The sequence below is a fragment of the Chiloscyllium plagiosum genome, chromosome 25, assembly GCF_004010195.1.
Source record: "Chiloscyllium plagiosum isolate BGI_BamShark_2017 chromosome 25, ASM401019v2, whole genome shotgun sequence".
NCBI lineage: Eukaryota > Metazoa > Chordata > Chondrichthyes > Orectolobiformes > Hemiscylliidae > Chiloscyllium > Chiloscyllium plagiosum.
This window is the reverse complement of record NC_057734.1, coordinates 44,826,156-44,847,532: the sequence shown is the minus strand read 5'-3', so window position 1 is coordinate 44,847,532 and position 21,377 is coordinate 44,826,156. Positions and strand designations below refer to the sequence as shown.

The window sequence follows — 21,377 nt, the reverse complement described above, 5'->3', positions numbered from 1 at the left end:
TGCAGGTGTGGGGCAATGGTGATAGGTCAAAGCAGAGGGTGGAGCAGATAGGTGGGACAGTTCAAGAGGGCGGTGCGGAGTTGGAGGACTGGATCTGGGAAGAGATGTAGGGGAGATGAGGAAAATGGTGAAATCGAATTTGATGCCTGTGGTTGGAGGGTCCCAAGGCAGAAGATGAGGCATTCTTGTTCCAGGCGCCAGGTGGCTTGGATTTGGCAGAGGAGGAGGCCCTACTTGCACGACCTTGGCAGAGTGGGAGGGGCATTGATGTGATCGGCCACAGGGCAGTGGGGTTGTTTGGTATGTGTATTCCAGATATGTTCCCTTAAACGTTTATGAGTTGGTGCCCTGTCTTCCCAATGTAGAGGAGACCACATCGTGAGCAACAGATACAGAGATGACATGTTTGGACGTGCAGGGAAATCTCTGCTAAATGTGGAAGGATCCTTTGGGACCTTGGTTGGAGGGGAGAGGGGAGGTATGGGTGCAGTTTGTACACCATGGTGGCAAGGGAAGGGGTTAGGAGTGGAGGTGGATGGGTTGGGGGCATGGACTTAATGGAGGGAGTTGCAGAGGGAATGGTCCTTGCAGAATGCTGATAGGGATAGGAAGGGAAATATATCTTTGGTGGTGAGGTCTGACTGTAGGTGGCAGAAATGGCAGAGGATGATGCATTGTATCCAGAAATTGGTGGGTTGGAAGGTGAGGACTTGGGGGGTTCTTTCCATGTTGGAGTTGGAAGGGTAGGATTCAAGAGCAGAGGTGCGGGAAGTGGATGAGCTGTGCTGAAGGGCATTGTTGGCTACATGGGAGCTGAAATTGCAGTCCTTGGAGTAGAAGGTCATCAGGGATGTTCCGAAGTGGAATTGCTCCACCTACACGCAGATACTGCAGAGGCGGAGGAATTGGGAGTAAGGGGATGCATTTTTACAGGAAGGTGTGGGAGGAAGTGGAGTGCAGGTCGCTGTGGGAGTCAGTGGTTTGACGTAGATGTCAGTGTTGATTTGGTCGCCGGAAATGGAGTCGGAGTGGTGTAGGAACAGAAGTGAAGTGTCCGAGATGGTCCACATGCATTTGAGGTCAGGGTGGAAGGTGTTAGTGAAGTTGATGAACTGTTCAACCTCCTCGTGGGAGCATGAGGTGGCACTGATACAGTCATCAATGTAGCGGAAGAAAAGGTGAGGAATAGTGGCAGCGTAACTACTGAATATGCACTGTTCCACATATCCGACGAAGAGGCAGGCATAGCTGGAGTCCATGGCTAAGAACAGGAGCAAATTTGATTTTACATGAGGCATGTGTAAAATTGTGACTTTTTCAGCCAAAATTCATGAGTCAATCTTCACATTAAGATCAACCTTTAGCAGTGTAAAATACAGGGGAGAAGGATTGAAAATGAATACACAACTAATGAATCCCTGCATGATTGGACAGTGACTGCAATGCTCCATGCTCCCTTAAAAAATAATTCTCAACCTACTCCAAAATAACGTTTTTCTCACGTAATGAGGACAGATTGCATGACATTGGCTTGAATTTCTTTTAGTTTAGCGATTTTGAGATAATCCAACTAAGGTACTTAAAACAATGATTTCATAAAGGATGAATTTCCTTGCTTGGGAGATTTTTGAATAAGAGCACTGATTCTTAATGTTAGAGCTTGAAATCACTTTCATGCAAATGGCAGTAGTAATCCAGAATTATCAGCCTAAAACTGCGATGAATACTGCATCCGCTGTAATTTTCCAAGACGGTGATTAACAGATTTGAAATTTTGCAGGTCCAACTGCAGTTCAGAAGGGGAAAAAAAACCTCAAGTCTTCAGCACCATACTGTACCAAAGCTCAAAGCTTTGATTTGGGGGCACTACCACCATTAAAGAACTTAGTAAAAAAAGAAAAAATAGAAGCAAACTACAGACTTGTAGCTTTCTGACCCATGTAACATCAAAGACAACGAGATTACCTAATAAGCAAATGTTTTGTTGAAACATATACTAAATGTACTCTTGCTACCTACACAGCTTCTATGAGTCAACACTGAAAATGTGGATTTCTCCAAGTAGTTTTCTGCCCACCATAGTGATGAAGTGGCTGTCAAAGTCAAAATGACATCCAATACGAGTGTAACAGTCGCAAAGAGTCCCTCGTTGCTTTTCTCATCATCTAGTCTCTGACACGGCTGACCACATTGTCTCTACCACTGACCAGCTGGGTGAGTCTGTGCTCATCTGGTTCCATTCTCATCTATATACTAATAGAATCACCCACAATGTGTATCTTCTCATTTCCAAATCATACATTATTCGTGGTATCTCATAGCGGTATATTCTTGGCTATCTTCTACTTCTAACCTACATGCACCATCTTAGCAATGACACACACAAATACAAAGGCAGTTTCTACATTTATGTTGATGACACAAAGCTCTGTCTCACACTCATGACCCTTCACTATTTTTACATTAACTTGTGCAACATCCAGTACCGATTAAGAAGAAATTTCTTCCAACCTAAATTTTATAAAGAGTGAAGTTATCATCTTTGACCCCGCCACAATTCCGTTCCCTAATCACATGTAGCATAAACCTAGTTCACTTTTGTGGAAGAATGGAAGAACTTAAAAGCATATGGCTTCTAATAACAGAGGTGTGAAAAATGATGAGCCATTGACAGAGATTAAAAACAAGAGATTTAAAGCAGAAAGCAAAATGAGCAGTTTCTCATGAGGTGATTGAATTTATTTCCAGGGTCAATATTGACAGAGAAACAATCACCTTTGAAGATATATAGGATTACCATAAATAAATGCAATTACAACTGTTGCCTTATATGCATAGTACACACTGAAATACACTGCTCAAATCAAATGACCTTTTTGCACATTGTAAATTCTATAAAATATATCATTCATGTTAGATATTTTACATCTCTTTGAAAAAACACATCTGCCCTAATTTTCAAACCATAGCAACTGCCTTCAGTTTAAACCAACAAAAGAGATATAGCAGGAAACACAAACTTTTTGAGAGGTACACAAGAAAGGAGACAAATTAGCAGTCCTCAGACACTATTTGTAAACCTAAAGTTGCAGTAATCTCATTAAATGCTACTCTCCAGCTGAACGATTTCCACACAGGGATGATCAAAATTGTGGTTCATTACAAGTGATCAAATAACACTTCGAAAAGCTGTTCAGTAATAGATTCATCATTTATAATTTAATTTCCCCAATTCACCACCTTATCATGACTATCCAGTATGTGGTTGGCGAAGAAGGGTTTTTGAGATGGATTTTATATGGCTTCAGCAGGAATTGGGAGAAAGTGAGGACTGCAGATGCTGATGAAGGGCTTATGCCCGAAACTTCAATTCTCCTGCTCCTCGACCTGCTGTGCTTTTCCAGCACTACATTCCCCCCTCCCCCCCCACCTCCCAAAAAGCAAGAATTGTCAAATTCTAACAATTACAAAAAAAAACACCATTCATTTAAGGCAATAAATGGAAATAAGCTGTCTACTACTATCCATTAAAAACCTACCGTCTCCTATAGCTCCTTTCACTATAGCCTGCGTTCTGCAAGGACTCCATCCCATTCTCCCAGTTCCTTCACCTACGTCATATCTGTTCGGATAACGCCACCTTCCAAAATAGCACTACTGACATGGTTTCCATCTTCCATAACCATGGTTTCTCACCCACTGTATTTGACAGGGCCCTCAACCCTAACCAACCGATCACTTCCGCTTCCGCCCTTGGCCTTTCCCATCATTCACTACAGCATAGCCAGGTCAATCTTGTCCTCACTTTTCATGCCACCAGCCTCCACAATCAAAGGGTCATTCTCCCCCATTACAGACAACTACAATGCCACCACCGAACACATCTTCCCTCACTCCCCCACCTATATTTCAAAAGGGATCATTCCCCCTCCAGAGCATCCTTGTCCATTCCATGCCCACCAACACCACCATCCCTTCCCATGTAACTGCAGCAGGTGCAACACCTGCCCCTTCAACTCCCTGCTCATCATCCAAGGTCCTAAACAGTCTTTCCAAGTGAAGCAGCATTTCACCTGCACCTCCTTGTGTATTGCATTTGCTGCACCCAACATGGCCTGCTCTACACTGGAGAAACCAAACACACACTGGGTGACCACTTTGCAGAACATCTCCTGTCTGTGCGCTAGCACGACTCCAACCTTCCTGTAACCAGTCTTTTTAACACAGCATCCTGCTTACATGCCCACTTGCCTGTCCTCAGCATGCTGCAATGCTCCAGTGCATTACAGCACAAACTGGAGGAACAACATCTGATCTTCAGACTAGGCACTTTACATCCTTCTGGATTTAATATTGTGTTCAACACCTTCAAATTATGAACCAACTCCCATTTCTTCCGTTCATTTGTTACATTCTCTGTCACCATCACCAAACCCCTATCACCTCCACCTGGAGGAAGAACACCCTGAGACTCTCCAACCTCATGGGATCAATTTCACCAGTTTCCTCAATTCCCCTCCCCCCACCTTATGCTAGGTCCAACCTTTCAACGTAGCACCACCCTCTTGAACTATCCTATCAGTCCATATTCCTGCCCACCCATCCACTCCATCCCCCTCTCCGACCTATCACCTTCAACCCCACCCTCCTCACACTCTCAGCTACATTTACCCCAGCCCCAGTTCCACCCCACAAGTCTCATTCCTGATGAAGGGCTTATGCCCAAAACATAGATTCTCCTCCTCCTGGGGTGCTGCCTGACCGGCTGTGCTTCTCCAGCATCACACTCTCCACTCTCATCTCCAGCATCTGCAGCCCTCGCTTTCTCTATCACCATGTCTTCTCTCCCCTCCCCGCACAAGCAGGAGGTTGAAAGAACACAGCAAGCCAGGCAGCATCAGGAGGAGGTGGAGAAGTCGGTGTTTTGGGTCCAACCCTTGCTCTTTCAAGTCTGGCAGTTGGAACCACCACCGTTCCACCATTCTCACGTTCTGATTACTTAATCTGGAATTGTCAACATCTCTTCGTCACCATCTCCACTCCCGCACTCCTACATCACCACCCACGCCCGCCCCACTTCACGTCAGCTCTCATCAAGAACCATCTCGGCTGGAGATGTTAGATTACTTACAGTGTGGAAACAGGCCCTTCGGCCCAACAAGTCCACACCGACCCGCCGAAGCACAACCCACCCATACCCCTACATTTATCCCTTACCTAACACTATGGACAATTTAGCATGGCCAATTCACCTGACCTGCACATCTTTGGATTGTGGGAGGAAACCGGAGCACCCGGAGGAAACCCCCGCAGACACGGGGAGAATGTGTAAACTCCACACAGTCAGTCGCCTGAGTCGGGAATTGAACCCGGGTCTCTGGCGCTGTGAGGCAGCAGTGCTAACCACTGTGCCACCGTGCCGCCCACAAATGGGACCGTGCCACAAATGCCGCCCGTTAGCTTGCTTTCTCCCCACGGACGCTGCCCGACCCGCTGTTATTTTCAGTGCAGATTCCAGCAGCTGCAGTAACCTGCTCCTACAGTCTTCTGGGAGTCAGAAATCAAAATTACAAACGCGTTCCGACAGGACATTTCTCTTAATCCGTCACTGTTGATATTTAATGACAGTGACTGAGCACAGAGCCTCAATCCGAGGAGAGGGGCCCTCGAGTCTGACCGAGGCCAGAATCCCCGCCCATGATTGCGCCGTCCGTTCTGTCCCGCCTCCCCCCACCCCACAATGACAATACCTCCCACGCTCACTCCAGATACTTTACCATGTTTGACTGTATTCTGGCTGCGTCGCCACAATAAGTTGCCGGTTAGCTTTTGCTCTTTATCAACTCACTGTCTCCGCATCGCCATTTCCGCCGGAAGCCGCTCCGCTGACAAGCAATCGGGCCAGGAGCGGGCCTCAGCCTCATCGAGACAGCCAATCACTAATAGAGCGGTCCGGCATTGGACCAATCAACGCTCGCACTCGGCAGGCCGGTGCGCTCACAGGCCAATCAATGCAGGCATCAACAAGCCCCTCCTTCCTGTCTGCTTGTGGTTGGGTGTTTCGGGACAGCTCTGTCAATTCACACACGCTATTGGTGCAGCTGGTCAAGGGGTAGGAGAATGGGCCTTAGCAACCGGGCTCAACACAACGGCATCAGGAGTGAACAGAGTGGAGAGCAGGTTAAAGAGTCATACAGCAGGGAAGCAGACCCTTTTGCTGAACTCGTCCATACTGACCACATATCCTAAATTAATCTCGTCCCATTTGCCAGCATTTGGTCCATATCCTGCTAAACGCTGCCTATTCATATACCCATCAAGATGCCTCTTCAATGTTGTAATTATACCCACCTCCATCATCTCCTTTGACAACTCATTGCGTACATGCACCACCCTCTGCATGAAAAAATTGTCCGTTCGATCCCTTTTATATCTTTCCCCTCTCACCCTAAACGTATGCTGTCCAGTTTTGGACTCCCCTGCCCTGGGGAAAAGACCTTGGCTGTTCACCCTATCCTTGCCCAATGCTCCAGGGAAAATAGCCTCAGCCTATTCAGCCACTCCCTATAGCTCAAGCCCTCCAACGCTGGCAACATTCTTGTATATCTTTTCTGCACCCTTTCAAGTTTAACATCTTCCTGTAGCAGGGAGACTGGAATTGAAGGCAAAAGTCATTTTCATTACAATTATATAAATCCCAATCACTAAGAGGTGGAAACTGGAATGTTTTGAAAAATGTGATTTGAGTTTTAAAATGTATTCATGTTGAGATAATATTGCGACAAGATCTGGACAATATCCAGACTTGGCAAGTAATGCTCATGCTTTTCCAGCAACACATTTTCAGCTCTGATCTCCAGCATCTGCAGTCCTCACTTTCTCCTCGAAGTAATGTTCATGCCACACAAATGCCAAACAATGACTATCTTCAATAAAAGACAATATGCCTGCCATCCCTTGACATTCAATGGTATTACCATTACTAAATCCCCCACTATCAACATCCTGGGGGTTACCATTGACCAGAAACTCAACTAGACTCAACTCAAAAATACTACGGTGAGTAATTCACCTCCTGATTTCCCAAAGCCTGTCTATAATCTACAAGACACAAGTCAGGAGTGTGATGGAATACTCCAAATTTGCCCGAATGGGTGCAGCTTCAACACTCAAGAAGCTTGACGCTTTCCAGGACAAAACAGGTTGCCTATTTGATACCATATCCACAAACATCTACTCCATCCACCACCGATACTCAGTAGTGGCAGTGTGCACTATCCACAAGAAATCCACCAACGATCCTTCCAAACCCACAACCATTTCCATCTCGAAGGACAAAAGTAACAGATTTATGGGAACACTGCCACCTGCAAATTCACCCCAAGCCACTCACTATGCTGACTCAGAAATATATTGCCATTCCTTCAAAGTCATTGGGTCAAAATCCTGGAATTCCCTCTCTCATAACATTGTGAGTCCACCTACAGAACATGGTCTACAGCAGTTCAAGAAGGCAGATCACCACCATCTCCTCAAGGGTAACTAGAGTAATAAATGCTGTCCAAGCCAGTAACACCCACATAGAGTCATAGAAATGTACAGCATGGAAACAGACCCTTCAGTCCAACTCGTCCATGCCAACCAGTGTCACAAAGCTAGTCCCATTTTTCCTAAAAGCTGTTCCCTGACTCAAGGAGACTCTGTCCTTGATTTTTTCAGAGGGGCAATAAACTGGGCTGGACTCTGATCAGTCTGGTTTGGTACAGAGATGAAAAGGATTTTGGGAGGCCTTTTGTTTATATGTAAACAGATGAAAGTTCAGGCCAAAGTGGTTATGCTTTAGAAGTGACCTGTATAATGAAAGGGCAGTAGTCAGCTCTTTAGCTGACCTGAGCTGAGCAGTTTTAGTTCAGTCTTGAACTGCGAAGTTGAACAAGGAGCTGTGTGGAAACTCTTTTTTCTGTCCTTCAACTTCAACCTGTAAGCATGGTTTTTAAAGGGAGTTTGCTTATTGGGACTGTTGTGTGTATTCGGAACAGCATCATTAAGTCTAGCTGGGTAGATTGAGTTCTGTAGGGGTTCTTTATTTTGTTCTTCGTGTTTCATTGTGTAAATTTGTGAATACATTTTTTGTCTGTTTTAAACCTAGGAGTCAAGCTAGCTATCTTACTCCGGATAATTTTCATTGTAAACTAACCGAAAAAAATTGCAAAGTTATGGTCTAGAGCTGCCTGCTTAAGAATGTTTTGAGTGGTCTGGCCTAGTCCAGAACACCAGATATCCCAATCCAATCCATCCCACCTGCCAGCATCTGGCCCAAATCTCTCAAACCCTTCCTTTTCATATACCCATCCAGATGCCTTTTAAATGTTGCAATTGTACTAGCCTCCACCACTTCCTCTGGCAGCTCATTCCATATACGTACCACCCTCTGCTTTAAAAAGTTGCTCCTTAAGTCTCTTCTATATCCTTCCCCTCTCATCTTAAACCTATGCCCTCTAGTTCTGGATTCCCTCACCCCAGGGAAAAGATTTTGTCTATTTATCCTATCCATGCCCCTCATGATTTTATAAACCTCTATGAGGTCATCCCTCAGCCTCTGACACTCCAGGGAAAACAGCCCCAGCCTATTCAGTCCCTCATGATAGCTCAAATCCTCCAACACTGGCAACATCCTTGTAAATCTTTTCTGAACCCTTTCAAGTTTCACAAATCCTTCCCAAAGGAAGGAGACCAGATTTGCACGCAATATTCCAAAAGTGGCCTAACCAATGTCCTGTACAGCTGCAACATGACCTCCCAACTCCTGTATTCAATACTCTGACCAATAAAGGAAAGCATAACAAATGCCTTCTTCACTATCCTATCTACCTGTGCCTTACTTTCAAGGTCTTTTTGTTCAGCAACACTCCTGAGGACCTTATCATTAAGTGTATGAGTCCTGCTAAGATTTGCTTTCCCAAAATGCAGCACCTCGCATTTATCTAAATTAAACTCCACCTCATGACTGAATACCAAACAAATTAAAATCAAAGCAAATTGATAATATATTAATATAATCTGTACCTATGGGATTAATATGTTTCCCAAAGCTGCCCATTTTTGATACATACTGACTCGTATAGCATCAACCTCATGTTGAAGGTTGCTCATGAAGGAAGGCATGATTTTATAATTCTTCCTGCCACACAAATAATAATGAATTCAGTTTCCAGTTGTGTAGCCCAAATGTGGTACAATACACACAAAATGACTTGGCAACAGTTTTCCAGCAGCAAACGTTTGTTTTCTATATGACTATGCAACTTTCTCTGATACTACAATGGAACTCTTACAACTTAGACTAAAGATATAGAATGCAATATTGTTGTCAATCTATTCTCCAACCAACTTATGAAATTTGAACTCCTCAATATTCTCTTTGGAAAATAACCATAAATTAATTTTTTATAAAAATGAATGGAGTTGGCTTCAGCCTGAATTTGTGGCAATTTCAAGTGCTATGAAAGGAGTTTTTCTAATTGCCTAATGCTCCTTTAATTTTTGAGCACTCTTTTACCATGTCACTGAGCAATGAAAATAAATCTACATAATCATAGAATCCCTAGAGTGTGGGAACAGGCCAGTTGGCCCAACAAGTCCACTCCGACCCTCCAAGGAGCAACCCACCCCATTGCTCTACATTTACCCCTGACTAATGCACGTAACCTATACATCCTTGAACACTAGGTGCAATTTAGCATGGCCAATTCACCTAAACTGCACATCTTTGGATCGTGGAAGGAAACCCATGCACTCACAGGGAGAATGTGCGAACTCCAAACAGATAGTTGCCTGAAGCTGGGATCAATACCAGATAGGAGAAAGTGAAGACTCCAGATGCTGGAGATCAGAGCTGAAGGTGTGTTGCTGGAAAAGCGCAGCAGGTCAGGCAGCATCCAAGGAGCAGGAGAATCGACGTTTCGGGCATGAGCCCTTCTTCAGGAAGGGTTTTCTTCATTCCTGAAGAAGGGATCAATACCAGATCCCTGGCATTGTGAGGAATCAGTGCTAACCACTGAACCACTGTGCCACCAATCTTAAATGCTTCCATAAAAATCACTCCTTAAAAACACTCAAATTATCTTGGCAATATATTTAATATCTTTGAGATGTCATCATGCTGGCGTTTTGATACAGTATTAGGCTCTGAAGGCAGCTGATGACTAGGATATAAAATGTCCACAGGGAAGGCTAGAATGGCCTAAATTGTTTTTAAACAATTGACTTTTCACCCATAGTTCAATAATAGTACTCAGTCAGAAATTTTTTGAAAATATGTTTTTATTGAAAAATAGATTTTTTATATTACAAATACAAAACAAAACAATACAAAGGAAGAACACAAAAAAATTAAAAACCCAGATCGCTCTCATGTACAAATGTATAAATATATATAAAATATACTTTTAAAAAACCCCAACTACTTAACTAAATAAATAATAACTAACAACAAACTAATAAATAATAATAATACAGCTCAGCAAAACAAAGCATTAAGTCTCAAATATCGAGAGCATTAATTTTCACATATTCATACATTCACAGTTCCCCGTCTCTGGATATTGGACCCATAAAGCACAATCGTTATGGCTATATAAAAGCCCTTATCGTGTGGCAGACAAATCTGTGTTCAGGCAGTTGAAAAAGGGCTGCCATGTCTTATAGAAATTCTCAGTTTTGTGGTATACCATACTTGTCAGAAAATCCAAGAGAATGTGCTCCATAATAATCTTCCGCCAATCCAACAGACACATGGGATTTTCGGACACCCAACCAAACAAGATATTCATTCTTGCACATAAAGTGAGGATGTTGAAAAGCTTTTTTCTTATGCGCATCTACAGGGAGTACACTGGGCAGGCCAAGCAGAAGAGAGATCAGGTCCTTCTCCATCCTTACATCCCAAATCCCCTCCACAATGCTCCAGTACGTTTGAAGCCTACCACAGGACCAGAGACAATGGGTAAGAGTGCCCGTACTATCCCCACACTTGGGGCATGTTAAAGATACCCCTGGTTTAAATTTTGACAAACAATCCAGAGCCAAGTGGACCCTGCGGAGAATTTTCAACTGTAAAGCATGGATCCACTGATTATTTAGTTTGTACAGAGGGTACCTGTCTACTGTAGGATCCATAAAACAATTAAAATCTCCCCCTATAATGATATGCCAGGACCCGAGACTGATCAATTTAGATTAGATTCCCTACAGTGTTGAAACAGGCCCTTCGGCCCAACCAGTCCACACCAACCCTCTGAAGAGTAACCCATCCAGACCCATTTCCCTCTGACTAATGCACCTAACACTATGGGCAATTTAGCATGGCTAATTCACCTGACCTGCACATCTTTGTGACTGTCGGAGGAAACCGGAGCATCTGGAGGAAACCTACACAGACACAGGGAGAATGTGCAAACTCCACACTGACAGTTGCCTGAGCCTGGAATCGAACCTGAGACCCTGGTACTGTGAGGCAGCAGTGCTAACCACTGAGCCACCAAATTTAGAGAATGCATCTACCAGAAATTTGAGGGGATGGGCCAACGGGCAGGAAACATTTAAAACACCATATTCTTGCCCGTTTTTCAGGGCTTTGAGGATTACCAACCTCCTGTGTATGTCTTTAACACATTCCCGTAACTTAAATGGGAGAGTCCTCTGAACCAATATAGCCACTCCCCTACTTCTAGTATTGAATGATGAAAAGTAAACCCAATCAAAGCCAATCTGCTGTAGTTCAAATTCTCCCTATTATCCAAGTGTGTCACCTGTAATTAAACAATATCCACCTATTCCTTTCTAAGATGCAAAAGTACCTTTTTCCTCTTAATTGGTGAGTGACTCCCCTTGATGTTCCAGGTACATCATTTAATCAAGTCATTAGCCATAACCTCCTGTAGTAACATTTAGAGTCCAGAGAGGAGGAATCGCCAAGAATGTCGCACGATCTACTGAACATAAAAACTACATAAATTAGAACCTCTACAGTTAACAAACCTACAGAGCTATCTAAGACTATACACAACAAAAACTAAAAAAAACCCAACATATAAAGCACCAATGGCGCTGAATAGGGCAACTCACTCCTTGCCTAAAGGGGACATCTATACATCCCATAATCCAATTTCCCATCCTGCTGCCAATACTGCACAGGGCATTTAAATACCTAAACTGGGCATAAACCACCATTAAGTAGGCATCTAGCCATCCCAACAATTTTCTCTCCTTGTAGCAAGAGCTGCACCACAAACACAAGCAGCAAAAAAAGAAAATACACCATGGAATAACAATATCAACAAAGAAATTTTGAAAAAAAGTTAAGTATCCCACCCATCCTTTGGTATAACTTAATATAGAAATTGAAAGCATGCATACCAACCACTCCCGGGCATAGTTTAGACCAGATTATTACCAATAAAAAAGGAAAAAAAAACCCCGACCAGACTTCCTCTTTTTTTTAAAGGAATGTTGAAACATATCCAAAGCAATCTTCTTCCTGACCTCTCCGCCCCCACTCCGGCCTATCACCCTCACCTTAACCTCCTTCCACCTATCGCATTTCCAACGCCCCTCCCCCAAGTCCATCCTCCCTACCTTTTATCTTGGACACACTTTCCTCATTCCTGAAGAAGGGCTCATGCCCGAAACGTTGATTCTCCTGCTCCTTGGATGCTGCCTGACCTGTTGCGCTTTTCCAGCAACGCATTTTCAGCAAATATCCAAACAACACTACTATTTGTACATACTAAATTGTTCAGATTAAGTTAATTTGTCCACAAAGTCTCTTGCCTTCTCTGACTTGTCAAAGAGACGTACAGATCCATATAAGGTGTTTCATTGTGTAATTTTGTGAATAAATTTTGTCTGTTTTACAATCTGGTAGTCAACCTAGCTAACTTAATCTGGGTAGTTTTCACTGTGCACTTACTGAAACAAATTGCAAAGTTATGGTCTGAGCTGCCTGCTTAAGAATGTGTTGAGTGCTCTGGCCTCGTCCATGACACCCCAGAATTCTTTTTAAGTCTTACTCAAGAGACTTGAGCACATCAAGGCAGTTTGGTGCACTACTGAGGGAACATGGTATTGTTGGATGCACTGCGTTTCACCTGAGACATTATGGCTCCTTTTCCATCTCAGGTGGATATAAGAGATCCTAAGGCGATTTTTGAAGATGAGTGGAAAGTTCAACTACTGGGTATTATGTATTCTTCAACAGATTATCTGCTCATTCTTACTGTTGAATGTGAAGACATGCTCTGTGTCAATTGACTGCTGCACTCCCCTCAATTACAATAATTGCTAAACATTTTATGTAAGTGTATCATATTATCGAGTTTGCCAATAAATGCAAGATCACCTATTCAGAGATATTATTCTGCAATTCCGAAACAGGCAGAACTTGAAACTAGGGGCTCTCAGTCTTGAAGTAGGGGTATTACTAATGGGCCACAAGAGCCCTTAACTTTTATTTTTCAAAGATAAGAATCCCAAGGTTCTGTGATGAAACCAGTAAAATCTGCCTGAATTACTGAATGTTACAATTGAAACAACGTCTAAATAGTTGATTAGTTAGGTTTATCCGATTACAAGTAAGTATCTCATTTGAAATTACACCACCAAAGGAGGGGGAGGGGAGGAGAGTGTTGTTTTATTCAAGGTTATTTTAAAACACAATGAAAAGTAAATCAAGCATCAAATTTGGAGAAATCGAAACAAAATGGTGAAGAAAAGCACCCAATTTGATGATGTTATATTCTGCTGCTCAAGAACTTTGGTCATAAAGTTGGTAATTAACTACAAGCAACCTGCCTGTGCACCTCAGTCTTGAGTATTTAGTCTCCAGTTTACATTATTTGTTCTCCTGTCCTCGACTAAATGTTCTCAGCAGAGTTCAAAATAGGAATATTTAACAATTCAAATAAAGCCAAAATACTGAAGATCCTGGAAATCTGAAAGAAAATCAGAAGTGCTGGATAATCTCAGCTGATCTGGCAGCATGCAGGGAGAGGCAAGTAGAGTTAAAACTTCAAGTCCAATATGACTCCTTGTTTATTTGAGATGAGGTCCTGTTGGTTGTTATTTGGTAGGCAGTATTACTGACATTGATAAGAGGGTGAAATTCCTGTGAATCTTTGTCATGGGTAGGAGGTACAGTTGAGGACCTGCCAATGGAAAGGCTGTGTAGTGACATGGAGATATGTACTTTGGTTCTCCTTTCACATTGTTGCTAGTGACATAGGTTCAGAGAGGAAAAAATACCAAGGCAGGCTAACTCCTTCACCCAGACACACATTACTTTTGAGATTTGGAGATGCAAGTGTTGGACTGGGGTGTATAAAGTTAAAAGTCACACAACACCTGTTGGACTATAACCTGGTGTTGTGTGATTTTTAAATTAGCTTTAAGAAAAGCATAAACTGTTGCAGGTGGAGAGAAAACAGTTAACATTGACAGTCACCCACAACCACCTTATGAATGAGCAGCCCTCCGAAAGCTAGTTCTTCCAACCAATGGAAATAGATTATCTTTATCTTGTGGGGTATAACTACAGAGTAACTTCTGCATCCTTATACTCCACATATAAAGATCAGTATTCCATTATCTTCCTCAAATATTGCGAACCATGAACTCTTCCCAACAAAAGTTGCCACATTTGCTGAGCGTATGAAGACTCCTCGATTGAGTTCAATCAAATCTTTGTAATTTTGTGCTTTCCATCCAATCAGGGGGTAGGATGTGGACCAATCAAGAGCAGACACCCATTTCCCATCCAGTCCATATGCAGCATGCGATCCGCCTAACCAATCAAGAGACAGGATTCATTCCAATCAGTGAGGAGATGCTACTCCACTGTCCAATCAACAGCGGACAGCCGCCATCCAATCAGTGAGGGAAGCAACGCGACAATCCAATCGGCGAGGAGATCCCGAGCCTCCACCCAATCACTAATCAGTTGCTGCAGCTGACGGGCCGTTTGGCGCCAAGTTTGCAGTCGGCAGGCTCCAGAAACGGGTTGTTGTTGTTGTTCTTCTTCTTCTTCAGTGTCGGTGGTGGCTTGTTGTTCTTCTTCTTCTTCAGTGTCGGTGGTGGCGGCTGCAGATTGAGGGGGTGGAAACCGGTACCGGGGTGTATTAGCACACCATGTTCCTGTCGGATTTCCGGAAGGAATTTTACGATGTGATTGTAAATCAGGTGAGGAAACGGGAAGGTGAGGCGGCAGATGTACAAGGCCCGGACGCTGCACAAGCCCAGGCAGCAAAACTCAAGGCGGGGAGGGCAAGGCCTGGGTGATATTATCGCCGGACTGTTAATCCCGAGACTCTGGTAATGTTCCAGGTTCGGATCTCGCTACGGCAGATGCAAGAATTTGAATTCAAAAGAAAGCTGGAGTTTAGAGTCTAATGGTGACCATGAAACCGCCGTCGATTCTCAGGGGAAATAAAAATCTGGTTCAATATAATGTCCTTTCCGGAAACTGCCATCCTTACCTGGTCTGGTGACGATATGTGACTCGAGACACACAGTTGTCTAATTGACTATTAACCACCCTCTGGATGGGTAATAAATGTTAGTTTAACCAGCAAGGCCGTCATCATGAATGAATAAAACAAAACTGACCTTAACCTGCAATCACTGCCACTGGGAATTAGCCTCCTTCTCTGGACAGCCTCCTTTTGATTAAAGTGACATGGTAGCATTTGAAATTTAATATGCATCAATGTGCTGTCACTTTTAAGAGAAATAGGCTTAGGAAAAGACATAGAGTCAGGGCACTTAAATCCATAAGCTCTTAATAATAGGAATGGCAACATTCAAATTAGATCACTTTGTAAGTAGGCAAACTGGAATGTTTGTTAATAGTTAGTTTTAGGTCTTTGTTCGTATGTGATCTTGTATTTTACTGTTTATCATATCTGAGAACCAAGGCTACCAGCATTTATCGACCAATCCTTGTTGCCTTTGAAAATGCCATTTTTAAAAAAAATCTCTGCCAGGCAAACAGTGTTAGGAAGGGTATTGTTTAACAGGCCACCCATTGAATTATGCAGCAAAAAGCTTTCAGAGATTTACAAGGGGCTTCATTGTAAATCTTAGTTTAACACCAACACAAATTTCCATCTTTCTCTGTTCAGAAGCCTACTTAAGGTCTCAGAACCCAGAACATTTTTTAATTTTCTAATCAACCAGTATGGACATGTTATCTCACAGCGCTGGAGCAGTTGGGACTTGAAGCTGTATCTCCTGGCTAAGAGATAGTGTGCACAGCAGCACAAAAGCCCCGTTTTGTTTTTATATTTAAATATGCTTTTATGCACTCCTGAACTTCCCACCACTAAAAAGGCAAAGTCTGATGATTGTCACCTACTCTGAATCAATTCTGGAGCTGTTCTGGCTTGCCATTAAAGGGACATACATTTCTAGCACTCGTGAAAAGTCCCAGTGACAGTGAAGGAGCAGCAATATATTTTCAGGTCAAGATGTGTGTGCCTTGGAAAAGAGTTTGCAGGTACTGGTGTTGCCATATTTTATTGCCCTTGTCATTCTAGGTTGTGGGTTTAGGTGGTATTGAAAGAGCCTTGCATTTTATTGCAGTGAATGTGATTTGCCGTCTAATCCTGTCAATTCCCCTCTAATCATGTCAATTACTTCAAATCTTTGACACTGTTATTTTCCTTTTCTAAGGAAAGTGGGGTTGTTCTGATCAACTTTATCAATGTATCTCATAATGTTGCATACTTCACTTAAGTCTCCCTTCAACCCTCTGTTCCAAAGAAATAAGACTCTCCAGGCTTTACTCAGATAACAATATTTCATTCATGGCAACATCCTCTTAAATCTAATCTGTGCCCATAGTACTGCTTTGGTGATATTGAAAGTTGGCAATAAATAGCTGGACTTTGTCTTAATTGTCTGTCATTTGTATGATTGCATTATTATTCAAGGTGATTTGATGCTTCAGCATCATTCAATACCTGAAAGGAAATGATTGAAATGTGGGAAGAAATAACATAAACAAGGAAAGCAAAATAGGTTTTGAAGCACAGTATGCTTGAACTGATTGAATGATAGAAAAGGTTTTAGGGGCTTGGTGTCCCTGTTTTCATGAAAGACTAGTTGGACTTCCTTTGCTTGCCTTCTATTTAGAACTTTTTTGACACCTAATCTAGATTAGTATAACGGTAATAGTAACATAGAATAAACAAGATGTAACAAAGACTCAGCAGTTGAAATTCCGGATAAGTGAAACGCTATGCTTTGCTGCCTTTCATATTCAATTACTTATGTACTTTTTCTCTTGGGTTTATCACCGATGTAAAGATTGGTACATTCCATTCATGTCACTAGTGTCACTTCTGTTTAGTTGGCCAACCACCAATTTGCACTGAGTGGCAAATTTTCACCCTCTACTCCATATAATGATGAGTTCAAATGGAATATGTAGCAAGATAGGGATAGAATTCAGGCTTGAGCTGATCAAGTAACAGTCCAGCTGCACAAGTACCAGAGAATGATCATCTCCAATAAGAGAGATTTTAATCACCTCTCTTTGTCATGTTCAATAGCATTACCATTACTGAATCCTCAACCATTACATATTGTTTTTACTTGACAGCAGTCATTGAAGATCAAAGGTTCACTTTTATAATGCTTTTTCTGGATGTGCACATCTCTGGAAAATCTTGCATATATTTCCTATCTGGTGGAAAAAGTTCCTCTTCGTCTACCCCATTAATTCCTTTCAAAATCTTCAAGCAAATCATCTTTAATTGTTGCTATTGAATACAGAAGTTTGAACATAGTACATCTGTACAAGAAGGAATCCTCATTGCCAACATCTTTGGGCCAGTGCCAAAATTGAACAGCTGTTTCCAGACCAGTCAAGAGACAGCCTGACATAGTCTTACTAATTAAATCATGCATTGCACACACTGTCCCAGACAACACCATTAACCCTGGGTACACCCTGTTCTATCAGCAGGGCAAATAAGCAGAGATAATAGCTTAATAGTATACAGCTAGGAGGCAGATGCCCTGAGAGTCTTCAACATCAACTGCATACTCCATGAAGTCTCATAGCATTGGGTTAAGTATGGGCAAGGAAACCTCCTGCTTGTAACCATATCTACAAATATTCGCATCCTCAATGATAGGGGAGCCCAGCATATCAGGGTAAAAGGTAAGGGTAAAATATTTTCAACTTTTTTTAGCCAGAAGTGCAAAGTGAATGATGCATCTCAATCTCCTTTTGAGTGCCCCAGCATCACAATGTCAGACGTCAGTCAATTTGATTCATCTTCGGGCTAGTATTAGCATATTGCGCACATAGGTGTTTGAGGTTTTTGAGAAGATTTGTAGCTCAGGTTGAGATTCAGTTGTAAGTTTTCTCGCTGAGCTGGAAGATTTGTCATCAGTGAGCCTCAGGTGAAGTGCGGTTTCTATTGGGACATAACACCAGTGCTTCACCAGAGTCTCACTGGTAATGTTACCTGGTATGGTGATGAAACGTTTGAAAACAAACTTTCCAGCTCAGTGGGCAAACATATAACCTGAGTTCGATTCAATGATAAGAAAGGCTGATGGCTGCCCAAAAGTTGATGCTGTTATTTTTAGGTAACAGAGGCTTAAATCTCCTTTAGAAACTGTTGACATCCAACAATGGCGGCATGGTGTCTCAGTGGTTAGCACTGCTGCCACACAGCACTGTCGATCCGAGTTTGATTCTAACTTCGAGAGACTGAGTGTGGAATTTGCACATTCTCCCCGTGTCTGCATAGGTTTCCTCTGGGTGCCTCCGGTTTCCTCCCACAATCCAAAGATGTGCAGGTCAGATGAATTGGCCATGCTAAATTGTTCATCGTGTTCAAGGGTGTGGAGGTTAGGTGCATTAGGGGCCAACGTAGAGTAATGTGTGGGATTGGGTGGGGTACTCTTTGGAGGGTTGGTGTCGACTTGTTGGGCTGAAGGGCCTGTTTCCACACTGTAGGGATTCTATAAATTAGACCTTTTTAAAGCCAGAAACAAGTTCACATTTGCTCCCTTCATCTTTATTCTGCAATGCAATGATGTTAGACATATGGATGCAAAAAGGTGAGTTTACAAAGTGCAAATTCTTGGTATTCATTCTGAATCATGTTGAAATGGCATTCCCACAGCCTGTGAAAAGGCTTACTTTAAGCTTCTGTTTTGTTTTCCAGAGGGTATTATTACTTGTTGCCTCAGATGTTGATGCCCTGTGTGCCTGCAAAATTCTTCAGGTGGGTAGTGTTGACTATCATATTCACTAATCTCCATGTTGAATTTATATAGTAATTCAAAGTTTGGGCGAAGATTTGTAGCTCGCGTGCTCATTATTGTGGTTCTGTTCGCCGAGCTGGGAATTTGTGTTGCAGACATTTCGTCCCCTGTCTAGGTGACATCCTCAGTGCTTGGGAGCCTCCTGTGAAGCGCTTCTGTGATCTTTCTTTCGGCATTTGTAGTGGTTTGAATCTGCCGCTTCCAGTTGTCAGTTCCAGCTGTCCGCTGCAATGGCCGGTATATTGTGTCCAGGTCGATGTGCTTATTGATTGAATCTGTGGATGAGTGCCATGCCTCTAGGAATTCCCTAACTGATCTCTGTTTGCTTGTCCTATAATAGTAGTGTTGTCCCAGTCGAACTCATGTTGCTTGTCATCTGAGTGTGTGGCTACGAAGGATAGCTGGCCATGTCGTTTCATGGCTAGTTGGTGTTCATGGATGTGGACTGTTAGCTGTCTTCCTGTTTGTCCTATGTAATGTTTTGTGCAGTCCTTGCATGGGATTTTGTACACTACATTGGTTTTGCTCATGCTGGGTATCGGGTCCTTCGTCCTGGTGAGTTGTTGTCTGAGAGTGGCTGTTGGTTGTGTGCTGTTATGAGTCCTAGTGGTCGCAGTAGTCTGGCTATTAGTTCAGAAATGTTTTTGATGCATGGTAGTGTGGCTAGTCCTTTGGGTTGTGGCATATCCTCATTCCGTTGAGTATAGTAATCTCAAGCCAAAGGTATTCGATGGACCATTTGATGGGGTACCAAACCAAAGCATTTGTTGCTATACTCTTTTTTTGTTCTTCTGAGGGAAAATTGGAAGTAGTTATGTCTGAAATAATGTCAGTATCCCATTATTTAAACATGATCAGAGTCAGCATCCAGAATTTCTGGAATGTCTGACACTCTTATTTTTATCTGTCAGCCAGGGCTCCTTGATTGCACCAGAGGAACAGCCTCAATTAAGGAACGGAAATTCTTTGATGTCTAGCTGGTTGACCTCATTACAATAACTGCAATGTCATATTTTTTCACTGTCTTTGTCTCGTTCAGCAGAACTCCTAAATTGGGACATAAAATTGGAGAAAGGTTATCTGAGAACAATTCTTCCCTGTTCTCTTCACCAAAGGGTTTGAACTGTTGAAATGTCATGCAATTGAGCACAGAAGGCCTATATATTCTGTTGAATCTGAGGACAAAACTTTATTGTGCATTTGAAATAACAACTGAATTGGTAATACGCATGGTAATTGGCCTAACTTTGAAAGCTCCCTATGAATTCCAGAGAATTCACAAGTGACATTGTATCATATAAAGTGATCACAAAACTTGACATGATGTGCTGGATGCTTATTAGGGCTGTGATACATTATAGGTTTTCATAGGGACAAGAGATTGAAGCAGTTTTATTTATTTGCTTTTGTATGGTTATAATTGTAAAGGGAATAGCTTTGTCACTTCCCATCATTGTGAGAAATTCAGTGTGATCATAATGTGCATATAACAGGATTATTTAGAGTAGTATTTTCTGTATTCTTTCTCCTGGCAAGAACTTGTGGCTATTGGGTTGACCTGCCTTGGTGCCTTCAGACTTGATGATTGATCTGTTTCATACAGATGTAATTTGTTTTGCATGGAATCCCTTTGACTCTGTACAGTATGGTGAGGTGGGGAACATGATGAATTTTGTCTGTTCCCATCCAAAATCATAGAATATCAACTGATCTACAAGCCTAAAAGAAAGAAAATTAGGCAACAAAACATAGAAAGTAGGATGAGGAAGAGGTCATTCAGCTGTTTAAAACTGTTCTGTAAAATGCCCTACAGCTCCTTCCATGCACCAATCCCACTTATTCTCCCTTTTATAGATACAATAAACATTTTATTATCCAACATCAATGGGACCAGGAATGTGCTGATTGATCAAATATTCCGAATAATCAAAAGGTCCACATAGTATGTTATTACATTGGTTAAATGATAGAAAGGTAAAGCAGATGGTATACACTTGTTATACTTTTCTTATAGCGTAAATCACTTAAATAATAATGTA

General features: G+C 42.4%; 2 protein-coding genes across 5 annotated transcripts in view; one reads left to right on the top strand and one right to left on the bottom strand.

The window, feature by feature from the left end:
* The window catches only part of ufd1l (ubiquitin recognition factor in ER associated degradation 1), a 33,063-nt gene extending 27,163 nt beyond the window's left edge, over window positions 1-5,900 (bottom strand). The window contains exon 1 of the mRNA XM_043716060.1: window positions 5,778-5,900. Within this exon, the coding sequence (XP_043571995.1) occupies window positions 5,778-5,780 (3 nt within the window). The 5' untranslated portion in view covers window positions 5,781-5,900. The remainder of the gene's footprint in view (window positions 1-5,777) is intronic.
* Window positions 5,901-15,103: 9,203 nt separating this feature from the next.
* The window catches only part of cdc45 (CDC45 cell division cycle 45 homolog (S. cerevisiae)), a 46,768-nt gene continuing 40,494 nt past the window's right edge, over window positions 15,104-21,377 (top strand). For all 4 annotated transcript variants that reach the window (XM_043716058.1, XM_043716057.1, XM_043716056.1 and 1 more), the window contains exons 1-2: window positions 15,104-15,234; window positions 19,239-19,298. In XM_043716058.1, coding sequence (XP_043571993.1) covers window positions 15,184-15,234; window positions 19,239-19,298 — 111 coding nt within the window. In that variant the 5' untranslated portion in view covers window positions 15,104-15,183. The remainder of the gene's footprint in view (window positions 15,235-19,238; window positions 19,299-21,377) is intronic.